The following is a 24,838-nucleotide window of genomic DNA, read 5'->3' as shown; positions in this document are numbered from 1 at the left end:
GAGATGAATTTGCCTCTGATATTTCTATGCAATTAAAGACCTTTGCTCTGCAAGCATGCACTGTTATTGATAGGCAGGAAAGAAACTGACAATGAAGTAGAAAGAGTAGCTTTTTACTATGTTTTCATTTTGCCCAAATGTCCTTAGTCACCAGGCTAGATTTTGGAAAGGAAATGATGAGTTCAATGGTGACTTTGATTTACCTATGGGACCTCAGGTAAAGATGTCCAACAAGCATAGTTGGAAATGTGAAACTAGAGTTCATAATTAGAGCTCAAGGCTGGAGATATATAGTCTTAGCAACTGTCTGCATAGGGATGATAATTGAAGTCATAGAAATAATTGATATTGACAAGGGAAAGCAATTTATTCAGGAAGCAATAGGAGACCTTTGAAGGATCTTGAGGAGACAAGTAAAATGATTGTATGTGTGCAGAAAGAAGATGAATCTGGCAAGACTATGGAAGATGTGTTGGTAGAGAGAAAGAGATTGTGGAGTAATATTGAAAAAGCCAGAGGTAATTTCTGACTTTTCATCTTACTGGCTAAACAGATTTTTTGCTCCATTTGTCCTTTCTTCCCAGCACATTTGTAAGACCTTTTACTAGATCCTGAAGGCCCAAGAAGTAATAAGGCAACCTAATACTAGTGAGACAGTACCTTATATATATTTTATAACAAACACATGAACTAAGTAAAATTGATAGACCATTCTCCAGGAAAAGTAATTGTGTGATCATTTATATGTCTCTCATGGGATTATATGAAATCACTTCATCTCCCTACTGGGCTTAGTTTTATACTGTGTACATGACCCATCACTTCTTTTAGTAGTAAACTCCATAAACCTATTCTATTTGAGGGCAAGGATTGTCTAACTTTTATATTTTCATCCCCAGCACCTAGTATAATGCCTGGTACATAGTAGACAAAAAATGTTTATTAATTGATTGATGGATAATGGCAGAAACAGCATCTCTTTGGTCATAGATCTGTCCCACTCTTGTCTCAGTGTTGGACATTAGTTGAATGAATAAATGAATGAGAATGAAAGTAGTAGATAACTGAACTGCTTGTGAAAGATCCCATTTCTTCCTCTATGAATCCTTCTCACTCAATGGTATTTTGATACCATCTTCTTTTTTTTATTGCAAGAATTGTCTTCTTCAAAATGTCTTCTGCCCATCCTTTGTACTGACCCAAATTCTATTCTTCCCTTTAGAACCATTTGAAGACTTACTTCCTTGGAGAAGCAATCTCTGATGAATCTAACCCCACATAATTATAAAAGTAGTCATTAGTTGTTCAGAGTCACCCACAAAGGAAGATTTGAGTGGAATTCCTCCAGAATCTCTACATTTTTTACATATTTACCAGTGGTTCAAATAAAGTCATAAATGGCTTGATTATCAGGTTTTTAAATGACATAAAAGTTTGAATAGTCAACCCAGTGGATGAAAGGATCTGAAAAGACCTTATTTGTTTAGGATATTCTGGCAGATCTAAGATTAACTTTAATAGGGATGAGTCTAATTTAATAGGCATTAAATCTAAGATGAAATTTAATAGACAATCTTGAGTAGTGGATGAAGAGTTATCCACAAAGTCAAGAAGACCTGGATTCTAATCTTGTCCTTGACATATCCTAGCTATGTCATTATGACAAAATCACTTCACTTCCCAGTTACAGATGAGTTGCTAACCTGCACTGATTAAAGGAACTTTCACACATGAAGTTCTCAACAACAAGTGAAGTCACAGGTCTAAACAAAAAAAAATGTAAATCTTATACTAGTGTGTGTTGTTAAATCAATTTTACAAGTTAATAGAGAGTTGTTGAGAGATGACAGTTTGAAAAAAATGGCAGTTTTAGTGAGCTGACAATTCAATATGGGACAACAGTGTGCTACAGTAGCCAGTAGATCTGACAAAAAATAAGACTGAATTTTAAAAAAAGTATTGGCCTTGTATCATTTTCCTCTGCCCTGGCTAGACCACATCTGGAGACTTATGTTCATTTGGAATGAATGCCACATTCTAGAGAGGGCAATGACTTGCTGGAAAATGTCCAAATAAGGGCAACCAAGACAGTCAATAATCAGTAAACTTTTATTGAGTGCCTACTATGTGCCAAGTACAGAGCATACCAAGACAAAGAAAAAATGAGACAGCACCTGCTCCCAAGGAATTTGCATATGTAAAGATATATAGAATATACAAAATAATTTGCTGATACAAGGTGTTTAGGGAGAAAACTCATAGTTGAGGGGATCAAGAAAGTCTTTTTTTAACAGAAGACAGTGCTTCATCTGAGTCGTGAAAACAGTGAAGGATTATGTGAGGTTGGTTTGAGGAAGGAGGATGTTCTGGGCTGGACAGTAGCCAGTGCAAAGTCACAGAGATGGCACTGAAGTTTTTAGGATGATGAAGAACCGCGAAATCATGTCATATACAAATGGGCCAAAGGAATCGGAGGTGTTCAGCCTAGAGAAGAAAAGACCTAAGAAGAACATGATTGTTCTCCTCAAGTATTTGAAAGGCTGTTATGTGGAAGAGAGATTTGACCTGTTCTGCTTGGCCCCAGAGATTAGAACCAGAAACAATGGGTAGACGTTGAACAGGGGAAGCCTAGACTTGATGTAAAGGAAGCTCCTTATTAATTAGAACAATCCAAAATAAAATCATCTGGAGGCAATTAGTTCTTTTACACCTAAGGGCTTCAAGGCTGGATGACTTTTTGTGAGGTGCATTGTACAGGGTATCTTTGTTCTGGGATGGATTTGATTAGAAGCCCTCTGAGGGGTCTTCTGACTCTGAGTCTATATTTTTGTGATTCTTAAAATCTGGGTTTGGGTCTTCCAAGGCCTTGTCTTGTGCTCTGGCCCTCACTGCTGCTGTCAGGGCTTTCTCCTTGGAAAAAGTTTAAAATCAGCTCTGAATACTATGAAAAATGGGAAATATTGTGTCTTCTAGTTAACAAATTCCCTGGGCCCTCCAGACATTCAGACTCCTTTGCTCTCAAATATACAATTCTGAAGGGAAGGAGGGGCTTCCCCCCCCCCTGCACTAAATCAGACCTTTTTCTTTTTCCTGTCTCCATCCCTCGGGGGAGAAGAGGGGAAAGGACAAATAAAGGTATATTTTCCTGACTTATGTTCACTCTCCTTGAAAATCCTTTGGAGTATACGTTTTTCTGCTTTCTGCCTTGGAGCCTCTACCCTGGAATCCTGGGAGAACCCTGCTGTTTGATGTTCCAAGTCTGCCCTTGCCAGCTGATTGTCCACATTCTACCAGAAACAACTTGATTAGAAAAAGAACAAGAGTGAGATAAAACTAAACCCGACAGGTGGCTTACTTTAGCCCCGAGTTCCTACTTCAGTGAATTATTCCCCTGAGAGTCACAATTGCCAAGTGGGTAGGATTTTACACTGCTAAAGGACTGGCTGCTGCTGGGAAGATGGGACAGGAGGAGGAGGCTGAGGGTGTGACCATTTGGAAGTATGTTGTAAGGACAATTGGGTTGATGCTATCTATATTGGACACCCTGACTCCAAACCCCAATCTCTACTCACCCTTAGTAGTGCTCTGTGGGAGACATTGTGCTTTCCTTTTTCTTTTAGCCAGTGTTAATGGTTCTCCCTTATTCATCATGTCTCCAAGCACCCATTCAATAAACATTTCTGAGTACTGTTATAAGGTACTTAATGAAGGTATCGCTCAACATTTGTCTTGATATAAGTATAACCTTTTGTTTCTGTCTAGGACAGTGTTTCCAATTTCCTCAGTATCATGGACCATGCCCCTTAATTCAGTTTTACCTAATCACTCACACACACACACACACACACACACACACACACACTCTCTCTCTCTCTCTCTCTCTCTCTCTCTCTCTCTCTCTCTCTCTCTCTCATTCTCTCTCTGTCTAGGTCTCTGTCTCTTTCTGTGCCTTTGTGTATCTAGATGTCTGTCTCCCTCCCTCTCTCCTGTCTCTTTCTCTCTCTATCTACCTTTCTCTCTCTCCTTCTATCTGCCCTCATATCTCTCTCTTTCCTTCCCCCTCTCCCCTCTCACTTATCCCTCCCCATCTCTCTCCTTCCCTTCCTTCTCTTTTCCTCCTTGCCCCTTTCTCCTTTCTCCTCTCTCCCATCTCCATCTCCCCATCCATACTCAAAGGTCAATTGTCTGTCTTGATCTATAGCTCATTCCCAATGAATCTGCCTTGCCTGAACCAGAATAAATCATGTGACATCATAGTGAAGCTAAGGACAGTTTTCTTAAGGCAGAATTCAAGGTCAATAATGACGAGTTAAATAAAGCATCAAGCACTCTCACCACCCATTTCCCAAGGCTCTCAGGTCTGCAGCTGGCTCCTGGGGTGCAGGCCTACTCTCATCTCCTTTCCCTGCTAAACAGGAAGGGCATATTTTGTCCCTCATCCCAGAGCGCTGGATTAGCATACATAGCTTCACCTCTACTGAATGACCCAGATTGCTTGGCACAAGAACATGCCAGACATTAAGACTGTAGACTGTTAGGCTGTATTGTTAATGATTCTTGTCTGAACAGCTTTTGGCTGTTCTCAGCCACTGTTTCTTCCCCATGTCTCTCCATCTGCACCAGGATACTTTAACCCCACTTCTCTTCTCTACCATCCTTGCAATAGTCCCATCTCCTTTCAATTATGTGACTCCCAAAGGGAACGTGACACTGGAACCTCCATCCCCTTACAGAGATATTTATAGTAGTAGTAGTGGTGGTGGTGGTGGTGGTGGTGGTAGTAGTAGTAGTAGTAGTAGTAGTAATTTGTCATGATAATGATTATGGTGAAGGTAATTTAACAATGCTATGCATTTATTAAATGCTTTCTGTGTGCCAGGTATTGTACTAAGAGCTGGGATAGAAATGCAAAAAGTCCCTGCCCTTGAGAAATAGATATTCTCCTGGAGACAGTATATAAACAACTATGTGCCAACAAAGTACTCCTAGGATAAATTAGAGTTAATCTCACAGGGAAGGAACTAGCATTAAAAGGGATTGGAGGGGCAGCTAGGTTGCTCAGTGGATAGAGCACCAGCCCTGGATTTAGGAGGATCTCAGTTCAAATCTGGCCTCAGACACTTAACACTTACTAGCTTACTTGCCCTGGGCAAGTGTGACCCTGGGCAAGTCACTTAACCCCAATTGCCCCACCAAAGGGGGAAAAAAAGAGGGACTGGGAAAGGCTTCTTGAAGAAGGTGAAAATTTAGGTGAGATTTAAAGGAAGCTAGGAAAGCCAGGTGGCAGCTGGGTGGTGCAGTGGATAGAGTGCTGGGCCTGGAGTGAGGAAGACTCTTCTTCCTGACTTTAAATCTGGCCCTAGACACTTCCTACCTGTGTGAGACTCTGGGCAAGTCCCTTAACCCTGTTTGCCTCAGTTTCCTCATCTGTAAAATGAGCTGGAGAAGGAAAGAACAATCCACTCTAGTATCTCTTCCAATAAAACCCCAAATAGGGTCACAAGGAGTTCTGCACCACTGAAACAATTAAATAAGACAGAAACCAAGAGGAGGTTAGAGAGCATTCCTGGCTTTGGGGGAGTGGGGGAGAGAGTGGTGGCAACAAAAAGGCAGCATCTGGCATTGGAGTGTCTTGTTCAATGAACAGCAACGAGACTGGTGTCATGGGATCATAGAGTATATGGAGGAGAAGGAAAGGGGGAAAGGAATAAGCATTTATGCAGTACCTACTGTCTGTTAGGTACTATGCTAAGCACTCTGCAGGTTTTTCATTGGATCCTCACAACAACCCTGGGAGGTAGATGCTGTTATTATCCCCAATTTACAGTTGAGGAAACAGAGGTTAAATGACTTGCCACGGGTCACACAGCCACACAGCTGCTAAGATATCTCAGGGCAGATTTGAACTCAGGTCTTCCTGACTCCAATGCTAAATTCTTTGCTCTACCTAGCTACCTTTGGTGTAAAGTTTAAATGAATTGGAAAAGCAGGAAGGGCCCAGATGATGAAGGGCATTAAAAGCCAAACAGGATTTTATATTTGTTCCTGAAAGTAACAAGGAGTCCCCCAGAGTTCATTGACTAGGGGTATGTGCCATGGGCAAACCTGGGCTTTTAAAACAATGTTGGGGGGCAGCTAGGTGGCGCAGTGGATAAAGCACCAGCCCTGAATTCAGGAGGACCTGAGTTCAAATCCAGCCTCAGATACTTGACACTTACTAGCTGTGTGACACTGGGCAAGTCACTTAACCATCATTGCTCCGAAAAAAACAAACAAACAAACAAACAAAAACAACAACAATGTTGGACTTCATAGTTTAATGCTTCCTATATTTTTTTCCTCTTTACTTTGGTTATAAGTGTGTGGGTATGGAGGGGGTGGGGTGCAGTCAGGGGCAGAGGCAGAGGCAGGCATAGATATAGAGATACAGAGATATCATGGCACAATTATAAGCAAATTTATCTACATCTAATTATTTCAAATTGTTTATTAAAATATTTTCAAAGTACATATTCATCTTAATATCATTAAAGCTCAAAATGATTAACCTGAGGGATAACCACAAGGTTACCAGTTTGAAACAGAGCCCTTATTAATTGAAACAAAAGAGAACCAGTTGAATTAAAACTCTTCAAATTTCAATTTATTTCGATTAATATTAAGAAACATCCCAATTCATTTTAACCCCATCCATCAATATCAAGGCCTCTGAACTCAATGTAATTTACCTTTTCTAAAAGGTATAAACATGCCTTACCTGCTCTCAGGCCTTTCCTCAGCATATTATCTGTATGTTCAGGATATCCTTATGAGTTAGGGCTAGCCCAAGGCAAAATAGTGAGGCAGGCAACACAACAAACCTTATTAAGGACCTACTACGTGTATCTACTTTCTGGTGACTCTGAAAGACACCAGACCTACCCCGGCTGATGCCCTTGCTGATATTATAACGAAATGAAAAAGGCCCACGGCTGCAGTTTTATGTTTCACTGCCAAGCATTTTAAACAGAGACAATAAAATTGTTATGATGGCCATAAAAATGTTGTTAATGGCCACAACTTATACCCCTTTTACATACCCTCCATAAAAAAGTAAACAGTGGTGAGGTCTTTCCTGCATGTGTTTTTTCACAGGGTATTCATAAGACCTTTATTACAGAGGAGAGAAGTTATCGATCTACTGATTTCTCTTTAGAACCCCTTACTTGTAGATTGGAATACTGGGGCCAAGAAATATCAGTTAATTAATTAATTAAGCAGTTAATTAAGCATTCATTAAGCCTCTACTATATTTTAAGCACAGTACACTGTCCTCTGTGTGTGTGTGTGTGTGTGTGTGTGTGTGTGTGTGTAGTGAGACAGTTCCTGCCCTTGGGGAGAAAAATATCATCCATCATGTTGTTTGATTTCCATTAGGGTCATACAGACAAAAAGACATCATCAAAAACTAGGAGACATTCTAAATGGATGTTTCAAATAAATGGAAGCTGATGTAGCTTCCTACTCCTAAGCTCCATAGCTGTGAGAGTGAGTCGGTACTTAGTGAGGAAGAAGGCAGTGTGGTTGCCATGTTCCATCATGAACTTTCTCAGGACTTTTCTCAAGCTGATGTCCATTATGAGACAAGCTGTGAGTCTGAGATGTCTTCTACCTGCCCCATCAACTCTTCCCCTTCCTCTCCCTATGTCCACCCCAAGTTTTCCCAACTGTGTTCCAAGATGGTCTTCCCATATCTTTGTACTTTAAGCTCTCAGGTTCAGTTCCAAACTCTCTAGAATGGTTGCCATTTTGAACTCCTAGCTTTGATCTTGATCGACTTTATATTTACAGCCTAGATCTAAATTTGGACCCCATGCTCACACCTGCCAGTATTATCTTTATCTCCTAGGCCTGTGAATTGCTGCCTAACTAATTAAGAAATGGCAGAAGTAGATAAAAAGAAGTCAGTGAAGAGGATCCATTTCTTTCTTTTTTTAGTTATTTCCCCCCTCAAACATATTGATTGATTGATTGATTGAAAAAATAATCATTATCAACATAGTTTGGCAAGGCCCTCCATTAGACTTTCAAATAATATTTTTCTACAGCCCCCAAGATCAAGTACACATGATTCCATGTTGATCTTTCCAAATAAACAGAAGAACCACACTGGTTCAGCCTCATAATTCTTTAAGTCCAGTTCCCTGTTTTTTGGTAAGGGCATCAAAGCCCTCCTTTGTGGGAGAACTTGGTAATTGTTGACTTTCAGGATATCCTCAAAATTTAGTGTGTGCCTCATATGAACCCTGGAATAAATAAATTAACACATCAGACAGCAAAGTGGCACAGTGAGCACTTGACCTAGAGTTAGGAAGATCTGAGTTCAAATCCTGCCTCAAATACTAGTTCAGTGGCCCTGGGCAAGTCCCTCAACCTCACTGCCTCAGTTTCCTTAACTTCTGTTTGTCTCAGTTTCTTCATCTGTAAAACAGGAATAACAGTAGCGTCTACCTCCCAGGGTTGTTGAAAAGAAAAAGATTAAAGCAGGAGCTTTAAACTTTAAAGCATTAGAAAAATGCTAGTTATTATCATTCAGTGTGTTGTTGTTGTTGTTGTTGTTGTTGTTGGTAGAGATAGAAACTAGATCTGTGATTTCTTTTAGCTTAATGAACTACAATTTGAAGAGGAAAATGGCTTGCTCAGTGTCCCACAGCCAACAGGTGTCAAAAGGTAGATCATATCCTGGTCTTCCTTGCTTTGAAGCCAGCTCTTATAATGGATAGAGCCCTGAATTTGGTGTTGGGAAGACCTGAGTTAAAATTTAGCCTCAGATACTTCCTAACCCTGTGACGCTGAGCAAGTCACTTAACTTCTGCTTGCCTCAATTTCCTTATTATAAAATAAAAATTAATAATAATAATAATACCTACCTGCCAAGACTGTTATGAGGATGAAATGAGATAACATTTGTAAAGTGCTTGCCTCAATGCCTGGGCACAAAGTATGCATTATTAAAAAGTTATAATAAAAATAATTTTGGATGCAAACATCCAGAAAAGAAAATTATGAAGCAAATAAAGGCTCACTCAATTAAGTAAGATTGTGTGAAAGTTAAAAATCAGAGTGTCTTTTTTAATAATGTATTATTGAGCATCACTACAACTAAATGATCTTGCTTAGTATTTATTTACATATAAATCACTTTTGTTGCACAATTTCTAGTGATTCCTTTAATATTTGTATGCCCCTTGGGGGCAGCTAGGTGGTGCAGTGGATAAAGCACCTGCCCTGGATTCAGGAGGACCTGAGTTCAAATAGGATCTCAGACACTTGACACCTACTAGCTGTGTGACCCTGGGCAAGTCACTTAACCCTCATTGCCCCCCCCAAAAATATTTGTATGCCCCATGCCAAGGACAAGAGTGCCTTGCACACTTAAAAACACTTTGTTCTAACATTTGAGATCATTATGTTGATTATTAAATCTTCACCAAGTTTCTTTATCCATTCCCTTTCATTCATTTTTCCTCTTATATGGTTGTTCTTATATATGACATTCTTTGTTTTTCTGGCTCTGATTTTTATGTTCATTTTTTGCTTTGCATTATTTCATAATGTTCTTTCCAGATTTCTTTATATTTCTCTACTTGTTAGTCTTATTTGTATTATCACATTCCATTATATTAATGTATCACATTTTATTTGACCATTTCTCTATTATTGGGCATTTCAGCGGCTTCTTGTATTTTGCAATTACAAATAATACTGCTGTTTAAAATCTTTGTACATAAAACTCCCCTTTGTTCTTTTTCTTTCAATGGTATATTCCCAGTGATAGAATTATTGGTCAAAGAGGAAATGTTTTCATAATTTTTACTACACACTGCCAGAATGCTTTAGAAAAAGATGTTAGGTGTTTGCAATTCCACCAGCAATGAATGTGTGTTCCTGTTTCTACACAACTGTTAGCATTTAGTTTCCTTGTTAGTAGTTTTTTTTTTTTTTTTATTCCATGGATGTGATGTGGTACCTCGAGGTTGTTTTAATTTGTATCTCCTTATTAGTAATGTTGAGGATTACTTGAAGTAATTAACAATTTATTTCTTCTTTTGAAAAATATTTGTACAAATCTTTTGATCCTTTATTCATTATGAACTGGGAGTCCCAGTTGTTAGATTTTAAAATACCTTATATGTTTTATTATGTCATATTTGCCATGAATATTTTACCCCCCTTTTTTCTTTTGTTATATTTTGTTGTTACTTTTTTAATTTTAATGTGATCAAGTGAGTCTTTCCTTGTCAACTTCTTTTAATTATTGAATAGAAAAAAGTACTCTCACCTCTAAAATTAAGGTAATGTTATTCTGTTTTCCTCCATCATTTTATCATTATTTGTATTTAAAATCAAATTTTTTCATAGAGCTAATGATTATTAGAGCTGGAAGATCCTTAGACACAATTTAGTCAAACACAGTCTCTCCTACTCCCCCCATATTTAACAGATGAGGAACCTGATAGCCAGAAAAAGAGAGCAATTTGTCCAAGGTCACATAGTTATTTAGTTTTATACCAGTTACTAAGTCACAGAGATCACTTCATTATACTATCTAAAAATTCTATTTCCTGTTATGTTAATCTGGCCAATTTATATTTTTTGGTAAATATTCATACATTTCATTCAAATTTCCAGTTTTGTGTAAATGGATGAAATAGTTCCTGATACTTTCTTTTATTTCTTCTTTGTTTTTACTACATTATTCTCACATCATCAACAGTGACTGTAGGAATTTGTTTCTGGGTCTTAAAAGGGAGATTTGCAAAAGAACTAGAGGAACTATTTGATGTTGAGAACCCTTTAATTTGAGACTTTAAGAGGAAAAGTCAAAAGGTTTAATTGGTGATGCCCAAGGGAATATACAAGGGAAGGATATTAGGGCATCATCAATCTCCTTAACAGGAGAAGCAGATGGTACCTCCAGAACTAGCCATTAGCCAACAGCTGCAAAGCTGGGTAGGGAAGGAAGAAAAACAGCCAGAGATGTTGCTAGAGAGCCAAGGCAAGATAAGGAAAGCCCAAAAGTGTTATGAGAAGCTGCCCCTAGGTGTTGGCACGTCATTACACTGGATTCTCCCAAGTTCAATGAATGAGAACTTCTAGATCCTTCTTCTTTTTTTCTTTTTTTTGAAAGATCCTTCTTCATTCCAAGCATTTGTGGACAGTTCAGGGGTACTGAAGAGGGCCAAATCACTTAATTAAGCCTATTTTCTAAAACCGCGGGGTGCAACCCCACATGGGATCGAGTAACTGAATGTGGGGGTTGCAAAAAATTTGACATCAGTAAAAGGTTATGTATATCGACTTTAAATACCTATATACCCAGGGTCGCATAAAAATTTCTTGGGCGATAAGTGGTTGCCAGTGGAAAAAAGTTTAAGAAGCCCTGATTTAGGGGCAGTTAGGTGGTGCAGTGGATAGAGCACTGGCCCTGGATTCAGGAGGACCTGAGTTCAAATCTGACCTCAGATACTTAACACTTACTAGCTGTGTGACCCTAGGCAAGTCATTTAACCCCAACTGCCTCACCTAAAAAAAAAAAAAAAAGAATCCCTGATTTAAAGGAAGGCTGGGTGTAGTGCAAGTCTGTAGTTTTTAATGTGATGCAGTACAGTGATTCACTTAAAGCCTAAGGATTCAAATAAACATATCTCTTTTTTTCACTTTTTTTATTCTGAATATAATTTTATTTTCCAAAATATATGTTAAAACAAAATTTTAACATCAATTTTTAAAAAACTTTGTGTTCCAACTTCTCTTCCCCCCTCCATTCCCACCCCCCACCCACAAGAACTCAATCAATTCAAAATGAACTAACATATCTCTTTTTTATAAAAAAATTTCAAATAGCCTCAGGTAAAAGTAGACTTCAAGGCACCTAAATGTCCAGGAAAGTAAAAGCCATCAGCAAGGAAGTTAAAATAAATTGTCAGGGGGGCAGCTAGGTGGCCCAGTGGATAGAGCACCAGCCCTGGATTCAGGAGGACCTGAGTTCAAATCCAGCCTCAGACACTTGACACTAACTAGCTGTGTGACCCTGGGCAAGTCACTTAACCCTCATTGCCCCGCCAAATAAATAAATAAATTGTCAGGAATATTACCTGATGTGTCAGGAGCTCACTGGCAAAGTCCTAAATGCCACTTTCATATTCTTCTTTCCCAAGGGGCCCACAGATGAGTCTCCAGTCAGGGTATTGGGGGGGGGTGCAGGGCAGGGGGAAGGTTAACTCTAAATGTCCCTGGTCTACACAATAACTTCTTTGCTCACAACAGCCCCAGATGGTGTTATGGAAATGTGGAGGGTTAACTCATCTCCCTGGTTCTACCAATATCTTGACCCACAACAGGAATCTTACTCCTTTGTGTTTTTAGGCTTTTCACCTCTCTTGTCACAGCCAGGGACGTTCCAATCAGCCAAGTTTTTTGGGAGGCCAAAGTTCCTAGTCCAGAAGATTCCTCAAAAGGGAAGTGATGTCAGGGAAGACAAAAGAACAAGGGGGCCTGGGAAACATGGTTAGGACACAACAAGCCTTATAGAGAATAAACCTGGAAAAAACAGAGTTTCTTCCACCATGGACCACAAGTAACTGACCAGAAAACCAAATAATTTTAAAAGCATTTGCCTGAGCTATAAGGTAAAAAAAATTAGATAGAAAGCAAATAATGTGAATAGTAATTATGATATATTTTAGTTCTGGAAACTGCATCTTAATAATCACTGGGGTCCCAGTGAATTTAAGTCTTGGAAGCAAACTCTATGAAATGAACCTCAACTGTCTTACTGTCAAAGGTTACAACAATTATAGGATAATTTAAAATAACACAAACATTTGACTGTGCTGGATTTCCCCTTCTTATTGTGTGTTCCCACCCCTCCCCTAGCATGTTTTGTTTTATGTACTTTAATTAGAGAACTGTTCTAGTGATTCTCAAAGACTGTTAACAGATAGTTTCAGGAACTTAGTACCCTGGCTGTTCAAGTTCTCATTTCTGTGAGTAAAAATCATTCATACAGGTTCTAACAAGGGGTATAGGACTTAGCCTAATAAGGGGATAGGGAGGTCACAGGGCACTCCTACCATTTATATGACACTGTTTCCCCAGTGTCAAACTGCCCCTGGACTGCCGTCTCCACCAGCAGTCCCATCTCTCTTTTTTCTCTACGTTTTGGATCTCATCCAGGCTGGTTATCTTGCTCTTTTTTTATCTCAGAATTCTCAACTCCAAATTTAAATGTTACTGCTTATATGACCTCTGGGTGAACATCTGGTTGTGCTAGCATTCTGACATCCTTAGTCCTTCTGGCATTGTTCACTAACTAGAAAGCAAATTAATTACCTCTACTCCATCCCCTATACCTAGAATGGTCTTCCTCTTCACCTATGCCTCTTAGGATCCTTTGCCTTCGTAAAAACTCAGCTTAAGTGCCACCTCCTATATGAAGCCTCTCTGGATTCTCCCAGCTACTAGCGCTTCACAACTAGATTGTCTGCTATTTATTTGGGATTTAATGTGCATTGTTTTTTTCATGTTCCTGTTGTTTCTCCCATATAATATAAGCTCTAGAGGGTTAGGAATTATTTTCCCTACTTTGGCTCCCAGAACCCAGGATAGTACCTCACACAGATTAGGTGCCTCAGTAAATGCTTATGAAGTAATTGATTTGCATTCTCTCCAAAGCTGGTGGTAAGAAGAAAGAGAACAGGGCTTTCTTAGTCTAGCAACTTAAAAAATGTTTTTGATGTTTAAAATAGTCTACCATTATAGCCAAGCCTGGGTTTCCTCTCAGTTTTGACTGGCCTTCCACTTCTTTCACTGCCTATCAGTACCAGGGCTCTGAAGCAGTGCATTCAGTACCAGTGATAGGAAAATCAAGTGAGCAGAACAAACCAGGTGGAAGCATTTTACTCAAGAAGTTTTTACACTTATCCCTCTTGTCAATTGGGCTGTTTACAGAAAACTTGAAAGAATTTGCCCTCCTTCTTTTCAACATGCATATGTTATCTCTGGGTAACTCTTTAACTAATATCACATCAACAAATTAAAGACATTGATGTGGACATGTTACTTTCAGACATTCAAATGGCTTGGTCACCCATCAAAACAATAAAATAATACATGTGTTAAATATTGCAACAAAAATCCTACATGTCAGAATCCATCTGAGGGTCAATATCACCCTAGTTGTTAGATCTGTTAGCCAAAGCTAGTCTGTGACTTGTAACAATGGATGCATTCATTCCCATTAACTCTGATTTTTTATGCTTTCAGGGACTACTATATAACCATGGTGAAATGGGCAACGAGCACCAAAGTAGCAGTGAACTGGCTGAACCGAGCCCAGAATGTATCTATCCTCACACTCTGTGATGCCACCACTGGGGTTTGCACAAAGGTAATAAGAGTGGTACAGCACTGATCACTTGCCTTGGACAACTGATCAAGTCAAACCTTATCAAAACTATCCTCAGAGTGATTCTGACCTAGGCATTCAGGTGAATGCATTGGTCAGAGTCCCTTCAAAAGGTAGCACCATCAGAAGGATCTCTACCAGTTATTCTACTTTGTAAATGGACTTAAGAATTTCAATAAGAATAATTCATAGAACCAGACTGTCACTGGGTGGTAAGTAGACTGCAGGGACCTTTTTATCCATCAGTCACCAGCAAGACTAAGAAATGACTGTGGGTACTATTAGACAGATGTAGAGAAGGAAAAAAGGGTATGTTGGAGAAGATAAATTAAAGTAGGAGCTGTCCATTGTGGGGAATTAGTAAAGTTGATCAAGTAAAAGGTACAGGTACCCTAGGATGTCCATCCTTGGACATAGCTTTGAACCTCCCTCTATTGACACAATTTTTCTTATATATCACTGTCCAAGTATTTTATCTCTCAAATTAACTATATATATATAACATATAAGCAGCCCCATGGCTCACTCAGAAATGGGTACAACTGAAGGAAATCCTGGTCAACAGTTTCTCTTAGTAGTCACTCCTGGGTTCTGCTTCCTAACTCCAGGACCTTGATTCACCTTGACAGCCAACTTGAGTGGAAACCACTGGCAAGATACGATTCTCTTACTCCAAATGGCCCACTGCTTAGTAAATACCCTTGAGCTTACTGCCCTTAGACTTGGTGGATGGAAAGGTCTGAAAAAAGTGGTTATATGCCAAGGACTCAGGAAATGTTGACCACGGGAAAGACATTAGGGAAGGAGACATAAGATTGTTTCCCTTATTAGGAGATGATTTTAAATTGATTTCTAAGAAAAAGAAACCTACTTGGGAAAAGAAAATTGACTCAGTGGTATCACAAATGGTACCCAATGACAGAATCCCAGGTGGAGTAGACCACTCTGTAGACAGTTGCAGAACAGCCATTTCATCTCACCTTGTCATGTTTTTCCACAAGCCATTTGGGTTTCCTGGACTTCTGTTCTTATCTTTGGGCCAAAAAATAAGATAAATAAGATCTTCTAGACACCTGAGTCTGTCCCTCATATTATCTTTCTAAAGAATCAGGTTAGAAGACTCCTCTTTAAGGATCTCCAAATCCAAGAAAAAAAAAGAAAGAAAGAACTGTGGAGTATAGATGCTGATTGAACCATATTATTTCTTTTGTTTTGGGTGCTGTTGTTTTTTTTTTTTCTATTTTGAGGTTTTGCATCACTGCTCTGATTCTTTCTCTTGTAACAGGATTAATGCAGAAATAGGATTAATGTTATTATGTGTATATATATGTGTGTGTGTGTATATCTATATATATCTATATGTATATGTATAGAGATATATAGATATAACCTATATCAGATTATCTGCTGTCTAGGGGAGGGGGGAGGGAGGGGTGGGAGGGAGGGAGAAAAATCTGAAATTGTAAAGCATGTATAAACAAAAGTTGAGAACTATCTTTACATGTAACGGAAAAAATAAAATACCTCATACATTAAAAAAAAAAAAAAGAAGAAGACTCCTCTTTAGATGTAATTCCTCCTTGTCCATGGAAGGGATTTCTAATAGCCAAATTAGTGTCAAGAATGCCCTTGAACTCTGTTAATGATGCTGCATCATGCACTAGTAGGTGTGTCTCTCTAGATAGCTGATGTATTTGTCCAGCTGTTTCCCATCTTCTCCCAACCCCTAATGGTCTAAGAAGTTGGAACCTCCCAGTATAAATGCAGGGACACATGAAATAGAGATTGGGCTGAAGGGTCCCCACAGGCTCTCTTGTTCATTACTAAAATGACAGCATTTTACAATTGCCTTAAAAGAAAAAGAATGGATTTCTGAACATGTCTGCAAAATGATGTACATCACATAGTGAAAGGCCACCTCTCTGGGAGCTGTGGATTTCTCTTTGTTTCTGGGGTAGGAGACATCTCTGAGTACAATGATACAAGTGTTTAGCCCAGAGCCACAAAGGAAGAGAAAGAGGCTGCCCTGGGCTTACCTGCTCACCTTGCATGGCTCAACAGTTCTTCTGTCCTTGTGCAGCCTCTATGTAGATGCAGTCAAATTGCTTTCTGCCTTGAAAAGAACAGATACTATACGTGTAAAAATCCCTTTTCTAATTCTCTTATTTTATTTCAGAAACATGAGGATGAAAGTGAAGCTTGGCTGCACAGACAGGTAACTATCTTTGTACTACTCACCATTTTTACTACAGAAACCAGATATTAAGAGCTATATATCCCCAGAGATTGATATTGCCCAAGCAATTGTTATAAGAGACCAAAGCCATTGTATCATAGGTAGAGAGTTAAAAGGGGTCTTAAAGTTTATATAGTCCAATTCCCTCATTTTACAGGTGAGGAAAGTAAGTCTCAGGTCGTGCCATGCCCAAGTTCACAAAGGTAATGAGTGACAGAGCCAAGATTTGAACCTCTGACTTTAGGCTCTGTGGCCAAATGTTGTTTGAGCTCCAATGCTCAAGGTCTTAGGAATATTGTCCAAGCTGGGACTTTCAATTTCTCTTTTAATTTAGTTTTTCTTTATTTATGGAATGAAACAAGCATTTCCATAACATAATACAATAAAAGAATGATTAGACATGAGCCTGCAAATCCATTATGTACAACTTGCTATTGTTTTCAAACATATAATAGTTATCATGTAGATTTCCCTTTTATTCTTCCCTCCCCCCGTCCTACAGATGGTTACCATTAGACACAAATAGGTGTGTGTGTGCGTGTACACACATACATATATGTGCGTATGTATATATATATATATATGTAAGTATATGTAAATTTTTCTATATATACTTCTATTTATGAGTTCTTTCTCTGGATGCAGATAGCATCTTCCTTCATATGTCCTTTATAGCTAATTTGGATATTCATAATAGTCAAAATGACTTATTCCATCAAAATCATTCTTAAAACAATATTTCTGTTACTATATACAATGTTCTCTCAGTTCTACACATTTCACTCTTCATTATTTTCTGCAAGTCTTTCTACATTTTTCTAAAGTCATTGAGCTCATCATTTCTCATAGCACAGTAGTAATCCATCACAATCATATACCACAATTTGTTCAGCCATTCCCCAACTGATGGGCAATTGCCAATACATCACACTGATAGATCTCAAAAAAGTTACCAAATGTGGACCAAGATAGCAGAAAATCTCTGAAGTATTTTTCATGGCTGAGATTTCTTTTCTGTCCCCTGTGCATCAGACTTTTCCACATCCCATGTGTAATATCCTTCAAAGAGGTAGAGAGATAGGCAGATAGAAAGAATAGATGAGGAAGCTATTCTACAAGCACCACCCCACATCTGCCCATCTCTCAGAAATAATTTGAGACAGTAGTAAACTAACAAAGATCATGATCCTGGGGTGTTTAGGAAATAAAGTCAAACCTAAAGGAAATAAAACCCTGGAGGAAGTGACGTCATGTACTTCTTTGGGCTTTTTTCCTTTAAGATCATTCTGTGTACTTGATTAGATCATACCAGCCAATTCATAGTTCAGTATATAATCTTCAAGGACCTCTGATTGTATCAGTGTGCATATCTCCTTGACTGATGTAAATCGATTCCCTTCCATACCTTAGTAGACAGTTTAATGAGTTGTAGGGTTAAAAAAATTCTCTCTCTGTGCAGGATAATCCTGCAGTGATGAGCCACTCTTAACCTTGCCCAGCTGAGTGTGACTAAGATGTGGAGTCTGTTGTTGGGCTTGAATTTCAAGCCTTCCTGTTCATTTAACAAACATTTACTAAACACTTGCTAGATGCTATTATTATCCCCATTTTACACTTGAGAAAACTGAGACATACAGAGGTTAAATGATTTGCCAAAGGTCACACAGCTAGAAAATGTCTGAGACTACCTTTGAACTGAGGTTTTCTTGACTCTAGACCCCGCACTGTATACACTGCACCACCTAGCTGCATAGGTGGATGTTATAATATATATACATGTAAGTAAACACAAGGCAATTTTAAAAGCATTGACAGCTGGGAGAGGGGTGAATTGGGAAAGACTTGACAGAAGAGTTAGGAACTGAGTTGGCCCCTGAAAGATAAGGATTCAAAAAAAGTAGAATTGATGAGAGATTGCATTCTAGGCATATAGGAAGGGCTTATGAGAAAAAACACTCAGAGTCAGAAGATAGACTATCAGGCCCAGGAAAGAGCTAAGAGTCCACTTTAACTGAAACATAGTGTGTGAAGGTGAGTCGTGTGAAGTTAGGAACAAATTAGGGAAGGCCTGAAACACAAAGCTGATGAATTTGCCTTTTGTTTTAGAGGCAATGGGTATAAGAATTTTGGAAAAGGGAACTGCTTGGTCAGACTGGTGGCTTAGGAGGATTATTTTGACAGCTGTGTGGAAGATGGGCTGGAGAGAGGGGCAAGGTCTCTCGTTGGACCACAGTACAACCCTGGTACATGCCTTCATCACCTCATGCCTGTACTATTGCTGCAGCCTGCTGGTGGGTCTCTCTGTCTTAAGTCTCTCCCGAGTACAATCTATCTTCCACTCACATGTCAAATTAATCTTCCTAAAGTATAGGTCTGACTCTAAGATGCCCATCCCCATCCCCAATCAGTAAACTCCAGTGTCTCAAATCAAATAGAATATCCTCTATTGGGTTCTCATAGCCCTTCCTGACATCACTCCTTCCTACCTTTCCAGTCTTCTTTCATGTTACTCCTCTTCAAGTACTATGCAATTCAGTGACATCAGTTTCCTTGTGTTCCTCACATAAGACACTTAATCTCCAGATTTCTGTGCCTTTCTACTGGCTGTCCCAAGACCTGAAATTCTATTCAAATCTCAACTTAAGTCTCACCTTATGTGAAAAATCTTTCCTAGTGCTCCTTAATCTTAGTGCCTTCCCTCTGAGATTATCTCTGTTTTGTCATCGATATATCTATTTATCTTCATATATACTTATGTATCTCTGCATACATATATACATCTATACACATCTATATATAAATATGTGTGTACCTAGTTGTTTACATGTTGCCTACCCATTAGACTATGAGCTCCTTGAAGATGAGGAATTTTTGCCCTTTTATTAATCCCCAGCAGTTAACACAGTTCCTAGTACACTGACTGGCTGATTAGAAGTAGAGAGAACTTGTTAGTATATTATTGCAGTAACCTAGGCAAAAGGTAATGAAGGCTTGTAAAAGAATGTGATGCGTGAACACTGTGTGCATGTAGAGAAGAGGAGTTATGTGAGGGTGATGTTGTGGAAGTAGATTCGACACCACTAGGCAACCAATTAGTTATGGTGGGGTGAGGGAAAGGGAACATCTAAGATGCTTCCATATTTAAGAATCAGTCACTGGGAGAATGGTATTACTCTTAATAAAAGGGGGAAAGTTTCCAACTTTGTCATGTTACTAAAATGCTGTGAGCAAGGACTTGGGACTGAGTGGTTTTACTTAGATGTGGGGATGTGTGGATCTTTGGATTATGGAGGCCATAGAAATCTCTTCTGGGTTGATTTGTTTGGCTGGGTTTCTTTGTTTGTTTTAAATAGAATGGGTCTTCTTCATGAGCTGATTTAGACATGCTTTCCCCCTTTTTGAGGGATCTTTTTTTTAAGTGAGCATATCTTACTCATATCTCTCATGCCTCAACTCCTGCCTCCCCCCTCCCCTGAAAACGTCCCATAAACACCTTGGGGGCAAGAGATGTTTCATTTGTTCCCTTGTATCCCCCAGGAATACTCAGATCATGCCATTTAGGCCACTACCTATTTCACCTGTAGATAGAACTGTGTCCTTGAATCCTGAGACCCAGGTCTCTTCTTTTAATTCACTCAACATTTATTCATCGATCAACAAACATTTATTAGGTGTTTACTATTTTGATAACACTTATTGGTATTGGGAAAGAAACAATTTAAATAACATATGATTGCTACTTACTCTCCACCTCAGTTACTGTTATTTTCATGTAATTTCACCACTTTTGCTATTTTGCTATTTGCAAAAGGCAATTAATTAAACAATCAATAAGCATTTATTACTCTATGCTAGTTTCTCCCTCTTTGAAGGCAGCATCATATAGTAGTGTATTAAGACCCAGCTTTAGATCTGGGTTCAAGTACTGCCTATGACACATACTGGCTGCATTATTCTGTTCAATTCTCATTGTTCTCAGAAACTCTCTAAAACTATGAATTGCAGGAGTGCTGACCTGCATTTGAAGAGGAGGTTCCTCACCTAGGTGTTCCCTATTTATACCACTTAAATTACAGGTTCAATTATTCTCCCTTACAATGTGCCATGCAGGCTCTCTAGCAAATGTTGAGAATACAAGGAAAGAATGGAAACCAATCCTTCCCTCAAGGAACTTATATTCTGATGGGTGATAAAGCCACATAAATGGGTATATGTAAGACACAGAGTAGATACAAGGTAACTTTAAAGAAGGAAAACAGTAGTAGCTGAAAGGTGCTTGGTTTGACCCTACTTCACAGTGAACTCCTTTGTTTTAGAGGTAAGGACACTGAGACCAGTGGATATTAGGTGTCTTACTAGCTAATGATAACTGTAGTGTTAAGACTCCCAGCCCTGAGTTTTCAGATTGCTATTTAAATTGAGAAGCCTTATGATAGACTCCCCAGCCAGCAGACTAGAATCTACACATATTTCTTGAAAGTTTATCTGGCTGATCTCCAAATCTGTTATGGTAGACTCCCAGAAGGGAGCGAAAGGACCATAACTGATTGACACTTATATTTCCTTATCAATAGGGAGGGAAGCAAGATGAGCAGCCATCCAGAAACTCATCAAAAACTTGCTTGTCAGCCATTCACACAGAGGCCAACCTCCCCCTTTCTGTCCCCACTGGCAATCTTAAATCTTTAGAAAGATTCAAAGAATTTCCTCATCAGATAAAGATTGGAAAGCTCTGCCTTAAAACTATTCTCCTCTGAACCAAGTGTAATTTTTTGGTCATTTGGCATACACTGCAAGACCTGCCTTTTTGTTTCAGGGTTTCATTATTTTTTTTCTTTTTTGCCAGAAGTTTTAGCTCTTAAAAACATTTTGTTGTTATTCTTGCTTATTTGGTTTTGGTTTTGAGATTGGGTCTTTCTTTCCTAGACTAGAAGTACAGCACCACTCATAGGTTTAGTCATTGGTGGGGGATTTGTACTCAGCTCCATTTCTGATCTGGGTTGGTTTGCCTCCCTCTTGGTGGCCCTCCACTCCTGCAGGCTCACTATATTAGTGCCAGACTTAGAGCAGACACTTAATCAACTTGGACCCTATTGCAGCTCAGAACTCCTGAGCTCCAGATTCACCAGCCTAAGCATCCCTAGAAGTAGGGATTACAGGAGTGCACCTCCCCCTCCTCCTTTAACAAGTTCTGCGAGTGATAAAACCTCTAGGTTTGTGATATCTTGTTTTTGGTTCCTCTCAACATAATTGGCACAAAAGCAAGACCTTAAATCCATTTTTACATGCACCCTCCAGTACAACAACAAAGACACACACACACACACACACACACACGCAAACATACAGAGAAAGTCTATTTTTTTTTCCCCTGGCCTCCTTAGAAACAAGTTGTTTCTGACTTTGTGCAAGATTGCTAGCAAGTTACTGATAAAAATAAGTCAATTTTTTTCTGGTTCATAAGATTATGGATATGATATGCAAAAAAAAATCTTATCAATCATCTAGTTTAATCCTCTCATTTTACAAATGAGAAAACTGAGCCAAGAGACTTGTAAGTAAAGAGTAAAATTACGTTTTAAACCCAAGTGTTCTGACTCTAAATTCAGAATTTTTTCTATGATACCTTGCTTAATCTGGTATAGTTACACCATGAATATAAATTTATTCTCCATCAAAATAAGGTTAACCTATGATTACAAAAAAAAAATACTTCCCGAATTACTTATTTACTATTTTTCACAGGGAAGATTTTTTTTCTGCCCCAAATCCATTTTTTTCCCATGACACTCAGGGAATATTGCCATTCCCAATTTCTAACTAGAAAAGAGGAAAATGTTTTAAATGCCAAATCATTTGTTGGATTTTTCCATACCCTCAAATTTCAATTCTATATTTTCAACTAAAAAATAAAAGTAAGTATTTGCAGGTTAGAGTGTTCAGTTTGTCCTCTGTATTCATGAAAATTAAATGCCATTTTCATCACATATTACTTTATGTCTTTGGGCCCATCTTGTATGCACATGTCCATTTGCTACAGAGAAATGAATTGGCTTCTAGCCAACTAAGGTTGCTCTTTACCACATAATCTCATTCTTGTTCACTCAGACCTCTTAGAATCAGTTGTTCAAATAATTGGTGTTCATGGATGGGAACTTTTAAAGTTGATTTCAAAGAAGCTAAGAAGTTGCTTTCACCAATCAAAGTGAGAAAATCAACAGTATGCTAAGAAATGGGCTGCTAATTATTTGTGGCACCATACACTCTGTGTTGGAGGTTACCACACCTGAGGCATTCACTTTAAATTTGACCTGTTACCCACTAATGCATTGTTGATGGATGTGAACTGATCCAGCCATTCTAGAGAGCAATTTGCAACTATACCCAAAAGGGCTATAAAACTGTGTATACCCTTTGTCCCAGCAATACCACTACTAGGTTTATATCCCAAAGAAATCATAAAAAAGGGAAAAGGGCTCACATGTACAAAAATACTTATAGCTGCTCTTTTTGTGATGGCAAAGAATTGGAAAATAAGGGGATGCCATCAAATGGGAAATGTCTGAACAAGCTGTGGTATAGAAATATAATGGAATACTTTTGTGCTATAAAAGATGATAAGCAGGCAGATTTCAGAAAAACCTGGAAAGACTTATGTGAACTGATGCCGAATGAAGTGAGCAGAACCAGGAGAACATTATACACAGTAATAGCAACATTATGTGATTATCAACTGTGATAAAATTGGCTCTTCTCAGCAATACAGTGATCCAAGACAATTCTAAGACTCATGATGGAAAAAGCTCTCCATATCCAGAAAAAGAACTATGGATTCTGAAAGCAGATTGAAGCATACTATTTTCACTTTTGTTGTTGTTTTATGTTTCTTCTTTCTTGTGGTTTTTCTCTTTTGTTCTGATTCTTCTTTCACAACATGACTAATGTGGAAATATGTTTAACATGATTGTACTGTTAAAAAAACAAACAAGAATTTTCCCTTTTACTATTTCCCTTCGGAGAAAAACAAACATGAGCTTTTCTAGAAAAGGGATAGTAGATACAGGAAAGCATGCCTCAAACAATGCAAATCTTCTTTTTAAAGAAACCAAGATTATTTTTCCAATGATAAAAAGAGAGATAAGGAAAATTAATCATTTGTGTCCTTGAGCAAGTCTATTTTGCATCTAACAACATTTAAGAAATTTCTTTTTCCTCCTTGGTGTTGGGCATATTTCAGGGTGAGACAACTCAGCATTGTATATACAGAAATGGGGAGTGACCATAGATATTATCTAGTCCAAACCACCCTCTTTTTACAAATGAAGAAACTGAGGCCCAAAAACTTGACTAAGATTCTACAACTTTTTTTTTTTTTAATGGCATAACTGTGATTAGCAGCCTCGTTACTGCCAGGTCCGCTGTGCCATAGTAGTTGGAAAAATAGAAATCAGGCACTCTAGTACTACAGAAAGAACATTAAATTTGGAATCAGAGGGCCTGGGTCCAAATTCCAGCTCTGCTAATCTGTGATCTTAGTTAAGTCATGTAATTATTCTGAGCTTTAGTTTCCTCAATGGTTAAAAAGAGAGGGAGGGGTTGGATTAGATCACTCCTAATATCCTTCAGAGTTCTCCACCTATAATCCTGTGATAAAGTTGGTATTTAGACCAATCTAGTCTTGTGATTTTCCCAGGACAGTACAACTGGGCAGATTTTGCAATACACCTTGGGATATGATGAGCAATTTCAGAGGAAGTGTTGGCACCATGTTTTGTAAAGACCATGTTAATGCTATCTCTGGTGAGCCCAGCAAACACAAGATAATTATTCCTTTTTTTTAATAAATTGTTTTTGAATTGAGGAATAAAGCTAGGTCATATTCAGATAATGCCTTCAGGTTTGCAAAGTTATATATTTGTGGGTGTACACACATATACATATATACATATACATTTTATGTATTTTATATGAAATATAAATATATATCTGTGTGTATATGTGTAAATAGACATATATATGTGCGTGTGTGTGTGTGTGTGTGTGTGTGTATATATATATATATATATATATCTGTATGTGTTCTCAGCAGCTAGTGGCACAATGAATCGAGTGCCTGGCCTAGAATCCAGAAGGCTCATCTTCCTGAGTTCATA

The 24,838-nt window shown here is 38.5% G+C and overlaps 1 protein-coding gene across 7 annotated transcripts in view; it reads left to right on the top strand.

Annotated features, from left to right (window-relative positions):
* The window catches only part of DPP6 (dipeptidyl peptidase like 6), a 1,357,728-nt gene that overhangs the window by 1,180,286 nt on the left and 152,604 nt on the right, over positions 1–24,838 (top strand). For all 7 annotated transcript variants that reach the window (XR_006353239.1, XM_043966312.1, XM_043966314.1 and 4 more), the window contains exons 11-12: positions 14,308–14,431; positions 16,626–16,664. Coding sequence is in view for 6 of the 7 variants with exons in the window: in XM_043966312.1 (XP_043822247.1) it covers positions 14,308–14,431; positions 16,626–16,664 (163 nt within the window). In the remaining variant the exon portion in view is untranslated. The remainder of the gene's footprint in view (positions 1–14,307; positions 14,432–16,625; positions 16,665–24,838) is intronic.

The sequence above is a fragment of the Dromiciops gliroides genome, chromosome 5 (genome assembly GCF_019393635.1).
Source record: "Dromiciops gliroides isolate mDroGli1 chromosome 5, mDroGli1.pri, whole genome shotgun sequence".
NCBI classification, from domain to species: Eukaryota; Metazoa; Chordata; class Mammalia; order Microbiotheria; family Microbiotheriidae; genus Dromiciops; species Dromiciops gliroides.
Note: the sequence above shows the minus strand (reverse complement) of the source record. Positions and strands in the feature narration are given on the sequence as shown.